At 48.7% G+C, this 12,921-nt stretch overlaps 1 protein-coding gene across 1 annotated transcript in view; it reads left to right on the forward strand.

Moving 5' to 3' along the window:
* The first annotated feature begins 2,061 nt into the window (after nt 1-2,061).
* Nucleotides 2,062-12,921, forward strand: part of ESYT3 (extended synaptotagmin 3) — a 30,192-nt gene continuing 19,332 nt past the window's right edge. Inside the window, exons 1-4 of the mRNA XM_084524374.1 lie at nt 2,062-2,383; nt 7,114-7,155; nt 7,980-8,114; nt 8,204-8,280. Of these exons, the coding sequence (XP_084380500.1) occupies nt 2,093-2,383; nt 7,114-7,155; nt 7,980-8,114; nt 8,204-8,280 (545 nt within the window). The 5' untranslated portion in view covers nt 2,062-2,092. The remainder of the gene's footprint in view (nt 2,384-7,113; nt 7,156-7,979; nt 8,115-8,203; nt 8,281-12,921) is intronic.

A 12,921-nucleotide genomic window follows, 5' to 3' on the forward strand; every position in this document is an offset into this window, starting at 1 on the left:
TTTTTTTTTTTTGTGTGTGTGTAATTTTTGTTAAAGTTCCTAGAACCTCTTTAGATATAGAAAGGAATTGTCTCTTCACAAGGTAAGAGGCAGCAGCAAAGGAACACACAGTGCCCACTAAAGCGTGGTTATTTTTGAGCTTGGGGTCCTGGGGGACAGCACATGATGGAACATGGAGTTCTGCCTTCGTGGAAGCATCTCCTTCACTAAACAGCAGCTGCTGGATGTCTTGCAGGACTGAAAGTGCTCTTTTCATTTCTACAGAGAGCTCTCTTATTCTGCTTTAACTAGAACGTATTTTTTTTTGTTATCAGCTGAGTGAAGAATAAGAAAAACAACAAAGAAGTAATTTATTCATGAAATTAGCCACTATGTATTTCACTGTGGCCCCACTGTTTTAGTACTCAAAAAGCCGCCACCTGTCGGTGCTTCTAAACTGCATGTAGTTCTCTGAGTTTGAGCTAAATATCTCAAACTCTACAAGAGTAGTAACTTGAAGGAGGAAAACGATGGATTTACCTTTTATTACAGCTTCTCCTGGTAGCAAAAGCAACTTTTAAGTCTTCGAAGCCCCCATTTAATTTAGATGATTCTATTTTTCTGAAAGGTCAGACTTCAAGGCTCGGGGTTAACTGTGAGAAGGCTCACTCCATGGCTGAAATGTCACACTGAAAATGTTTTACAATGCTCTAAATGGCAGTGGGGAAAAGTAAATGACAAGTCAGCCTCAGTTTTTGGTCAGGGGTAGAACAAAAACAGGTGTATTTTTGCATGTGAACATACCTCCTGATAGATGTAATTGTGCAAACTCAGCACTGCATGTTTATTAATGTATGATATCAGAGAAGGCTGATAACAGGCTCCTTCACCTGTTAGACCTGTTGGTTTTTGGTGTCTCTTCTGTTTTATGAAGAGAAATGCCCTCTGTGGTCAGACCACTGGTCCGCTTGCTCTTGGTGGCAATAGAAATTGCTGTTTTGGGAGAGAGTACGAGCCTGGTTGTTTTCAGAAGTCCTTTTCCTTCAAGCCTCCCCTGCATCCACAGCTGTGGGGAGTACATTTGTTGGCTTTGTTGTTTGAGAATTTGTCTAATCCTATTTTGAACCTGCTGATACTGTCTGCCTTGCAGCCTCCAGCTTCTGGAGAGTTACTGCCCACTGCACAAAGTCCTTATCCATGCTCTAGGCACATTTATCTTTGCACCACCCCCAGGAAGATGAACATAGTCATCCTCCTTTTGCAGAAGGGGAAGATTTGGGGCTTGTTTCCCAAAGTACCTGTTAATAGATGTCTCATGCATGAGTTTGCCTAATGTGAGGCATTTGAGTCCAAATGTTTTCAGATGCCTGAACTGATTTCTATCCGAGATCAGTCATGTGTGATGAGTAATGTACAAACTAGGATCGCTTGCAGCACTGTTTGATTTTTTTGACTGACCCATTATTAAACGCCAATTCCATGGCAAAATTGGGGTCCAAACCCTGTTATCCAGCAACAGGGCCTCCTTTTCTTGGAGCCAGGCCCACTGTTTGCTATGAAAAGGGGCCGGGGTGAAAGCTGGCACCATTCACGGATGTTCTCGACTCATCTACCACACAAACCGTAGCCTCTGCCTGATGCAGGGGAAATTGCAGAGGAAAGCACAGCCTGGACCTGTCTGTAGGATCGCAGCGTGTCTCCTAAGGCATATGTAGGGTGGTATGGGATTAATCTGCTGAGAGGAAGCGCATCTCTAAGCGCGCCTCATGATTCCCAAATACCTCTGCACCCCCTAACGCATAATTCCCCTTCTTCCAAAGGGTGAACACCCCGGGTGCCCCCCTCAAAACGAGAGGAACCGGGACCGAGGAGCACCCCGACTCGGGAGCAGCAGCAGGCGCCCCGCACCGACAGGCGGCTCCTGCCGCCCATCCCTCCCCCGCAGCGGGCTCCGGGCTGCCCGCAGCCGGCTCCCTGAGCACCGAGCTGCGGGGCGGGGACGGAGGGGTTCCCTCCCTTCTCTTCTCTTCCCTTTTTTTCCCTTCCCCTCCTCTCGCCGCCGGCTGGAGGCAGCGCACTCTGCCGGGGCGACCCCTGGCAGCCGGGGCGCGCCATGGAGCCCGCCTCAGCGCCCTCAGCCGCCTCAGCGCCCTCAGCCGCCGCCTCCCCGCCGCGGGCGCTGCTGTCGGCCGCCGGCCGGGCGCTGCTGTGGCTCGGTCCCGTCTATCTGGCCGGGTACCTGGGGCTGAGCGGCAGCTGGGTGCTGCTGGGGCTGGCCCTCTGCTTCTGCTGGGGCCACAACCGGCGGGGGAAGCGCCAGCGGCTGGAGGCAGCCGCGGCGCTGCTGGAGGATGAGAGGCAGGCGGTGTGCAGGGGGCTGGCGGCCAGGCACCTGCCGGCATGGGTGAGTGGGGGTCGTGGGGGTGCTTGTGGGGGTTCTTGTGGGGGTTGTGGAGGTTCTTGTGGTGGTTTTGGGGGTGGTGGTGGGTGCCGGGGGCTGCCAGGGGTGCCCCGTGTGGGGAGTAGCTGAGGGGAGCACCTGGGACCCCGCAGCATCCTCCCGTCTTTTCGGGTCTTGGCTGGCAGAGCAGGGACCAAAATCAAAGTTAGTTTTGGTCAGGAAAGCTGTGTGTGGTTCTGAGTGTGTCTGTAAAATGGGCTGCTGTGCCTCAGAGAAACCTTCTGAATGCGTGCTGCTGCTTTGTGGCTGTTCCCGTCTGGGGAGATGCTTATTTGAGACCTCATCCGAAAAGTTTCCTCCTCCTCTCCCTGCCGTCATTTAAAATAAATAATAAACGTATCTATAGTATGATGCACTCTGCTTGCTAAAGCGATAATAGTAATAAATCTATAACATAACATACTCTTCTTGCTGAAAGCCACAGGTGCTTACCTTCAAAGAGACATCTCTTGGTGGTGTGGACAGCCACCCTCCACTTGTTTGCGTTTATTCCTAGCCATCCCCGGCTTTAAAGCAAGGAAACTTGTAAATCCAGCTGTGCTGCTGCTTCTGGGTCCGGGGCTATTTGCTCGGTGCCCTCGGTTGGCTAATGGGGAAGGATTAGTGGCTTGGGTTTGTTTCTAACCACCGTATGCTTAGCATTAAGAAACGTGCCAGGAACTGGTTGGGAAGTGCTTTTCCTGGCAGGGAGAGACCATCAAAGAGCTCTGTTTGTGAGGCAGCGATGGACAGTCAGCGTTGTTATCTGCAGCCCTTGGTGCTCCTTGGTACGGTGTGAAAGGCAGGCAGCGCTCCCAGCAGCTCCCGGCAGAGCTCACACAGCTCCCCACTCCTCTTCCCCCTGCCAAACGCAGAAGTTTTTCTGCTTGTTTGTTTTTACAGCGTGTTTAACACCCCTCGGAGCAGCAAGGAGCAGCGTGGTGCTATCGGCTCTCGGGCAGGTGCTGCGGGAGCCGTGCTGTGACATCCTCCAGCACCCTGGGTGTTAGGAGCAAGAAAATGGATCCCTTACTTGTCACCGAAAAACCAGGGTCAGCCCCAACACACAAACACAGTCTCAAGCCTTTAGTTGTGGTTGGAAATGCCCGTACCAGTGCGTGTGCTTTTAGTTCTGACCTTTATCAGTACTGCCACATCTCCTCCCCTATGCTGATAACTTCTGTTCAGCATCAGCTGGCATTTGCTTACACAGTATACTTGTTTTTTTTTTTTAATTTTTTTTTAACTTCCTTTCTAATTTTTTTTTATTCCCTTCATCAGCTTGATCTTCTGCTTCTTTTCCCCTGTGCCAGTCCTGGAGGCTGCTTCTCACCTGCTGCCTGTTCGGTTTATTGTCTTTGGTGTCATCGTTTTTTATCTTTCTTTTTTGACTTCAGTGTTCACAAGCCTTCAATTGAAATATCTCTAAAAAAGTCCCTTCTGTTCTTCTCTCCTGACATGCAGGGGTGGGAGTAGGATTAAAATTCAGGTGGGAGCATGGGTTGGAGCTGCAGTGCAACGCTAGGAAAGGCGCTGGAGGTGCGGAGCGATGGCTTTGTCTTAGGGGCTTGGTAAATTGTTGTCTCCTCAGGTGCCCTGGAGTGAAATGAGGAGGATCCCTTCAGCGAGGAGTTAAGGCCAGTGGCTGATTGCACCGCTTGGTTAAGCGCTGTGCCCGTAGGAGCAGCAGCACAGGGGCTCCTTCAGCTGTGGCTCAGGCTCTGCAGAGTCCTGGTACCAGATCTAAGGAGATGCGTTTGTGTCGCTGCCTTTCCTTCAGTGGGGACACCAGGAGGGTTTCCCTTGTCTACCCACCCAGCTGCTTTAGGGAATCTGCAGGGCAGTGCTCCAGCAGCAGCCTCTTGGCCAAAACCTGCCAGTGAGTTTGGAGGAGAGGCATTCCTGTGCCATCTTAGGTGGCTGGAAATCCGCTGGGGTCAGGCAGAGTCAGATCTATGTCTTGGAGAGGTGAGGCTGTCTGACTTCAGCCCAGGCAGCATTTACCTTGGGTTTTGTAAAAACCACTCGGTGCCCAGAGCAGAGGCAGCGCTGCTTCCACCTCCGTTCTGGCTCCGTGGTGGTGGTGGTGGCGGCGGCTTCTCTGTGCTGCTTCTGCAGCTGCAGCAGCTTGCAGGTGAGAACATCGCGGTGTGCTGGGTTTCCTCCTGGTGCCAAACGCCTCATGCCAGGAGAATTTGGTATTGGAGGTACAGAGCAGTCCTTTTAAAACTTGGGCTGCCAGTTTCTTGCTCAGGCTTCTTTAGACTTCAGACACACTTTTTTGTCCCTGCACTGGGAGCTAAGAAATCCATCTCCTTTTTTTTAAAAAAAAAAACAAAAACAAAAACAAAAACAAAAAAACAGTGATGCTGAAGGATACATTCCTTTGTTGTATTTGAATGGATTGGCGCTGTCGTGTCTCACATGGTTTTTGCTGTTGCTGGGATCATTGGTGTGGCCTCCTCCGGGGCAGGGTGGAGCCTTGCAGAAACTTACACTTCTCCTTTACTCGCTAGTAATTGCCCCTTACCTGGGGTTTTTGATCTTCAAAGCTCTTTTCAGATGCTAAGTAATTTCTGCAGCATTCCTGAAATATTGGCAAGACGTATGCCTGCTTCTGTAGATGATTTTTGATAGTGAGATTTGCCCAAGGGCACGGAGTATGCCTTATTTTGGGACAGTGCAAACTTTGGCAGCTCTTGGTGGCTGGTTCTGGGCTTAGTAGGAAATATTTTGTGCTTCTCCTGTCTGTGCTGTACCGATTGCAAGCTTGGGAGCAAAACCCTGATGCCAGGGCTCCTGCTAGTAACAAGGGTGGGCATTGAGTCTGAACTCCCAATGGAACTGGAGATGGTTTGGGTTATGTTTTTGTCTTTTGTGCTTTTTCCAAAAAAATATTAGTACATTTAAGTTGCTTGAGTAAGCAACTGAGTCAGGAGGAGAGCTTGGTGGTGCCACCGAGCTGACCTAGAGCAGAACTCGTCTTCTGGTAGACCCTAGCAGGACGTGCACATTGTTATAACGCCCTATGGACAGGCTGTGCTCAGAGCTCGTGTCTGGGTGACCTGAGGTGTGCCACAGCGATCTGTGATTCACTGTGGTTGCTTTGGGGGTTGCCCTCGGCAGCCCAGTTGGGCATCTGTGGCTCAAGCAGTGGGTTTTATTTCTCTTTTCGTTGTGGTGGGTCTGGCTGCCACCTCCATCTCATGGTTTTTGCCTGTTTCCTCATGCTCCAGCTCCTATCCACTGGTTTTGCTTCTTGGATACTTCTTGTGGCTACATCTCCAGCAGCTGTGGCCCTAGTGAACAGTCCTGGCAAAGTTCAGGGGTTTATATGGTGCTACACTTCTCCTTTTAATGTTGGTGGGTCTCACAAGTGGGCTGAGAGTTCCTTTTTGGAGTCTGGTGGCCTGAGTGGTGCCCTGGGTCCTGGTCTGTCCTCTTGGGCCACCTCTCCTTCACTGAACCACTTCCATCCCTGCTCTGCCCTGCCTGGGACTGATGCAGAACCATCCTGCGGGTGCTGTGGAGCGCTGCAGGGCTCGCCAGTCACATTGGAGCTGGGGAGCAGCTGCCCTCAGGGTACCCAGGACTTATGCACGCTGGCACAGGGCCCTGTGGGGAAAGATGAAAGACTGGCAGGTGAATTGGAGGTCCCCCGATTCACATAACCCTCCTTCATGTGAAACATCAGCTGCGTTGTGGTGGTGTTGATCGTCCCTTCTGGTGCTGTGTTCCCGCTCTATCATGCGGATAGAGCCAGGTAGGAAGGCATTTCAGGGAACCTGCACCTTCCCGTTCAATGGAAAAGCTGCTAGTTAAAGTATCAAAAGAAATTGCTTGTAAAGAATGTGGTAACATCCCTTTGGTTTATAATGTAGTAATTGGAGATCATCTGAAGCATTGTTTGAGCAAGGGGAGTGGGTTCTGAAATCATACATCAGGCTAGAGGAAAAAAGCAAGCTACTGTCGGATCCATCCGAATGTCTCTGAGCACCTCTCCGAATGCTGCTAAATAAAGCAGCAAACCTCTGCCTGAAGGGTGCAATTCACAGCTCTCACGTACAGAGGTAGTGCATTGTCCTACCCCATTCCTGCATCAGGCTAGATGCTGGGATAAGGAGTCCCTGTGCATCTGAGTGCTTTCGGAGAGCTGAGCAGCTGAGAAGCTCGACAAGTCCTTCCCTTGTGCAATATCCTTCTGCCAGCCTGGAGCACCGGCTGAAAATACCATGCCCGGAAGATTTTAATGGGGGATTGCAGTCAGGAGACCGTGGCTCTTTGCTCAGCAGCCCTTTGGCTGGGGCGAGCTGGCACATGGGGTGAGCCAGCACAGGAAACAGGTCCTGTACACCTCGTGGTCTTGAAGGGAAGCAGGTTCTTCCCACTGCATGACCAAGAGGGGTTAGGAATCTAACGCTGCTGTTCAGCAGGAGCAGGATGTGACTCCTGCTTTAATCACATAAATGCGCCCAGAGGCAGGCTGCTGCATCAGCACACCTCTCTTCTTTTACCTTTTATTATTTTCGCAGTTTTTCAAGGCCGCAATAAATTATAAATGATGTGTGTATAAGGGCAGAGAGATCTCAGCTTACTCTAAATCCTGTTCTGTGCTCTGTGGTATCCTTTGCATACGATGCAGTATACTGAAACGGGTTGCATGTGGCACTCACTTTATTTTTCTCCGCCTCCAGGTCCATTTCCCTGACGTCGAGCGAGTGGAGTGGCTGAACAAGGTGAGGAGCTCTGAACTCCAGTTTCTGAGGCCCTCTGCTCTGAGCTGAATCCCAGCACAAACTCCACTGGCCAAGCCTGACAAAATTATCACGTCACCACAACACATCACAACCACATCAGTGTCCAAGTCTTGGAGCAGGCGGAGTTGTCACAGGCTTTGGTGAAAGCCAAGTGTGTGCCTGGCTGATGTAGGTTTGATAAATTTAACCACAGCGCTTGTGAGATTTAAAAACAAAACAAAATTGCATGTGTGTACATATGCATTACTTTAGCAAAAGTAATGGTATTTCCTCTTGCTAGAGAGGTTCCTGGAAAGCTCTGTGCCAGGTGCTCCTATCAGGAGTAGTCAAGCTCTCACTGGAACTGACTCTGGGACTTTAAAAGCAGAACAGCAGAACGTGTAACTCAGTATCTAGTAACTCTCCTGTTTTTCTTTAGCAAACTTTCTTGTGGATGTGAAAGCTCACCTCTTTCCTCTCTAAATAAACCTATCTGCAGGGAACTCTGTGACACTTCCGAGTAATTAGAGACTACTGCGCTTCAGAAACTTTAACCCTGGGCTTTGCTGGCTCAGCCACTGTGGTTAGAAGCAGTCAACAAGCGCTGTGCTGTTGAAAACTCACCCTTCGGTTCCCAAAACATATTCCTTTTCTGAGGAACTGAGATGAATCTTTCCCTAACGATGTCTTAAGAGCACAGACGTTACTTGGTATTTTAAAAGGGCAGACATTGGTAGCCAGGTGTTCTTTCTTTGCCTGTTTCTCAACTAAGAGTATCTTACACAAAGAATCTTCAGTGTGTTTTTGCTTTTGCTGTACTTTAGGTCCTCATACAGGCCTGGCCGTACTTTGGGACAATCATGGAAAAAACGTTTAAAGAAGTTCTTGAACCCAAAATCAGAGCAAAGAGCGTACATCTGAAAACATGCACCTTTACCAAGATCCACTTCGGCGAGAAGGTAGTGTGACTGCTTTGCAACACTGTAGGACTCTTCTCTTAGACTTAGGAGGTATTAACCACGCCCTATCTTGTCTGTCTTTATTTCAGTGCCCTAGAATCAATGGAATAAAAGCCTACACCAAAGAAATTGATAGAAGACAAATTGTCCTAGAGCTGCAGATATGGTAACATTCCGTCCTTGCCTATGTCAGTGGTTCTTAATTCACTGCCTACCTGCGCGTGAGTTGTCATGCTGGACTGGACACATGGTCCGCTAAGGTCAGCATGAGATGGAGCTGCTTATCTTGTATCAGCCCAGAGTGATATGAGATAATCTGTCCCCCAGCTGGATGTCCCCATGTGGTTCCTCTTCAGTCCAACATCTATAGTTCTTCTGGAACTACTTGCACTATTTTTTTTTAAATTCCTTAAGATTAATCCTCTTATTTTACTCGCTATGTGTTCCTTGTGCCACCCAGCATTTTATTTTATTTTTTATTACAGCTGTTCTTTTAGCAGAAAACTGCCTCTAGCTCTATTAACAATAACAACAACAAAACCAGATAAAACATTTGATACATTCCAGGCTGTTTTGAATGAACTTTTGTGTTTTGTTAACACTGAAGCCACCAGAGAGCTAAACTTTCTTCTGGTTTTGCCTGGAGAATGGAATTACTGGGGGATTTACCACTTGCGTGCTGCTGTAGTTCTGCAGTGGGTTTTTGGGCCACCTAGTTGAAATGGTTTTGCTTCATGGTAGTGCCAGGAAAAAGCAGTGTGAAACTATGGGCTGTCTTGGCAACAGCACAGAGCTGCTCAGGACCGTGCCTGCTGCTTCATGTGGCAGCATCCCCGGCCCTGGCAGGGCACTGGTGCTCCCTGCAAGACAATGTGCTCGGTTTTCAACAATGTTGTGCTTCAGCACAGTCAGTGAAGTGCTCTTTGTAATAGCCAGACCAGTTTTAGGGCCTGTGGCAAATCATTTGTGTTTTCCACATAGAGATCGAGGGTTTCGATACCTTTAAGGCTCTGTGGGAGGTTGCTGCTGTTCTCTGTTAAACTACTTCTGCAGGCTGCTTCTCCCACATACTCATTTTCACTGTCTTTTAACAACAGTAATCTGCAGAGGGATTCCCCCACCTCCTCATCCCTGTCCTTTTGGCAGACCCAGCAGCATCTCCAAACTGGCCACTCACTTCTTTTCCTCCTCCTGACAATAACTTAACCTGATTTATTATCAGATAACCCAAGTGCTTTCTGTATTCGCATAGGAGTCTTCAGCCTACCTTGTCTCTCTGATAGGGAAAGCTTCTGGGCTGTGTTAAAGGCTCAGCTTCTCTTGCATTAACAAATTAACATCGGTTTCTGCAAGAGTGCATTGTACAGTTGCTGCAGAAGGTCGTGTACTACTTGCAGGAATGGTGAGAAGCAAATCTGTGAGCAGTGGTGGTTATTGACCTGCTTTTTTCCAGGTTGCCAAAGGAACTATTTTCCCCCTATTTCTTTAATCAAAGAAATTGGCAACCTCTACTTTTCTGGAGCCAGGCAATCTCCTATCACAAAGCAGTCGCCCTTAGCTACATGAATGGTTGTGAGTGTTTGTGTTAACGCAGCTGGTGTTGGGAGAAGAGCTGGTTAGGGGAGATGGACTCAAGCTGCCCCAATGGGAGGCTGCAGCCCTTTGCACAACCTCTGTCATCACGTGCCAGTGAGTCAGGTTTGGGTGTCTGCTCACCAGTGTGAGTCCTCTGTTTTTTTCCCACTTAGCAGAGAGGGAAGATGATCCTTTCAGTCAGACCTGTGCTGATGATGCTGAGAGGGACTGGCTCCATCTGGCTCTTCTTCAGCCAGAATCTCGGCCAAGCTCGAGCTTGTTCTGCTGCCTGAGTGCAGGATGTGACCCTCTGCCTGACCAACTCACTGGATTTGTTGCACATCAGCTGCCTCATTTTTATGTACAGAGTCTTGAGCAGTACTAATGGCAGAGCTTTCTACTCTCACCTGGCCCCTCATCCTTTCTCGTGTTCCCTCTAAGGACAAAGGTGAGATTTAAATGGCTGGGCTCATCCAGAGAGCTGAGCCCCAGCGTACCAGCTCTGGAGGCTGGAGTAACGAGCTGTGGGTGCCAGTGTAGCACTCTTGGCAATGCTGAGAGCACGTGGACTGACTTCCCTCTTGGGTTAGGTTTTGGAGAAATGGAGCTGTGGCGCAGTGGACATTAAAGAGCTGACACGTCTGCATGTTATTAACGTGACTCCGTGGTGCTTGCAGGCATAATTTGGTGGGAGTTTCCCCTCTGCTGAGCCCACGTGAGCTTGGCCTGTTGGCTGGCTCATCGCTGTGTGCAGCCCCGCTCAAAAACTCCTCCTGTGCTGTTGCTGCAGTGGGAAAGGCTGAGCTGCTGTGTCACATGGATGTTGTTATCCAAGCTCCTGCTCTGCCCCGCTCCAGCACTGAGTAACCCTCTGCGTTAGGCAGCATCCTGCCTCCAGAGATCTCATCACACTCAGTAAACGCAGCAGAACAGGAGGAGGTCCCTGATTTGTATGGGCAAGACCCGTCAGCAGAGCCAGTGATGCAGTACATCACATGGAGTTACCAAAAGGAACTCGAGAAGCTGCTTTAATTAAATCTGTTAATAACAGCTTACGTATCTCTGGCATCAGAGCACCGGGGATGGTTTTGTCATTACAGTCTTGGCTGCCCCAGATGAGAAGACTGCACCTGAGTTTTTGACAGGCAAACCAAGGCTCAGTGGTGAGTGCTTGTGAGCAGCACAGAAGGAGCACTTAAGCTGTCTTGTAAAATCTTTCGCTTGCTCTCTGAAGTAATGATCCCAATTGGTGTAAATTAAGTGGTTTACGTTTTGTCATGGCTCATGGGACCGAGCGGAAATGTTGAGATAATTGCTGCTTACTCTGGGATCTTCTGTACGGATAAAATTTGTCATTTATCTGTCTGAAAGTCCTGGTGTCTGTCTGTTCTGTCTGTGTATCCACTCGCTGCACAAACAGAGCTGATCTACAGCTCTCACATGGCACGTCAGGGATCTTGCAGTGGTTAAATGCAATATAAGATCCAGACAAACTGGGATCTGAAATCCTAGGTAGAAAAAAACTTTCCTGTGCTCTTGGTTCTCCAAATAATTTGCCCTAGATTGAAGTCATGAATCTGTCTCCTGAGCATGGGGAGCTGACAGTTGTGTTCTCCAGATGAATCAGTGTCAAAGCTTTCCAGAAATGTTCTCCAGAAGTGCCTTGTTCAAAATAGGGACTTCTCAAGTGCAGCCACTTGACCTCCTGCAATCGTTATTCTTCCCACTAATCCTGCAATTCCCCGAGCTACTGTGAAGCCATGTAATCATTTGGCTCTAGTCATCAGAGATTTGAAGTATCTGAAGGCACCATTAGAAGAGTGTCTTGCAATCCAACTGCTACGTGTTTTGTTAATCTGATTTACTACTCTTACCATAACTTCTATTGCAGATGTTTTGAGCGTTCATTTCCTTGCTCTTCCATGGCTTTTACAGTGCATGAGATGTGATAGAAAAATGACTATTTATTTATAAAATAAATACAAATATGCCTTGAAGCTTACTCTTCAAAAAGAGTATCTGAATTTTGTAACTGGCAAGTTTGCAACTCTATCCAGATGGTCTCTGTCATCTGGTACAGGACTGGATAAAGTAGTCAAAAGAAGCACGCAACAACGCTTGGAGCTTTGGTGGGGTTTGGGCTAACTGAGCTTGTGGGATTTTTCGAGAAACAAAGCATTTTGGAAACCTCTCAGTTTTGAGCAGAAAAGGAACGCTTGCTGCCAGGAGCCTGACTTCAAAGACAGAAGGGGAAAGGCAGACACGGGCTGTTGTTTCTCATATCTTGTGGTACTTGGTCACACTTTCTTGTCTCTTATTTGCCCATTACTGCTTCATCGTTGTCCTAGGTCCACAAACTCGTCAGTATGCGCTCCTGTAGCATCCGTGCCTTCAGCCAGCGGGCTGTCCTCGTATCACAAACACCATGGGCCCAGCTTTTCCAGCTGGGCGCAGAAGAAATGCAGATAAGGGCACTTCTGCAAGCTTCCCCGCTCCTCATCCATGGCGTAGGTGTGCTTATCTACATCTCCGTGCGCAATGCAGGACTTAGGAGAGAAACAGGTTCATCTTCCAACCCCCAACAGGCAGGCAAAGCGTGCTCCTGGGGATACCAGCACAAGGGCTCAGCCCTACATGCCTGAGTGCCAAGGCTTGAAGCCCAGCAGGACAGCTCAGGCTGCTCTGTCTGGGGGAGCCCAGCGAGGTTATGCCAAGCAGAGGGGACAAAGGAAAGCAGGAGCAACGTGGACTGGAAATAAGGAGTAAAAGTGAAGAGCAGAAGGCATCCTTCCAGGCACCCCATTGTGGGAGTGGTGCTGGTATGAAGCAGACTTAAGGGTGATTAAAGGCTCAGGCTCTGATAAAAGGGGTGAAGGCTGCTCTGACATCCAGGCTTGCAAACCTGATTGCACGCATTGATGTGTTACTAGGGAAGGAAGATGTCTAGGGCTGGGTGGGAAGAGTTTTTGGCTGTGGAGAAGCATAAAAATTGTAAATTGAAACACCACACGCATTATTTGTTGCGTTGGACACTGGCAATTAATCCTCTTCGCTTAATTAATGCAAATTGAGGGACTTGTTTTGGCTTCTCATTTAGATGTTTTATTGTGACAAAGCTCTATTAGCGCTCAGTGTAATGAACTGTAAGATAATATCAAAATTGTGTAAATGTTAAAATAAGTGTGTTTAATTATCTGACTAGCTTATAAGGAAGATTGTGTTAGAGTTGGCA

The sequence above is a fragment of the Aythya ferina genome (genome assembly GCF_964211825.1).
Source record: "Aythya ferina genome assembly, chromosome: 6".
NCBI classification, from domain to species: domain Eukaryota; kingdom Metazoa; phylum Chordata; class Aves; order Anseriformes; family Anatidae; genus Aythya; species Aythya ferina.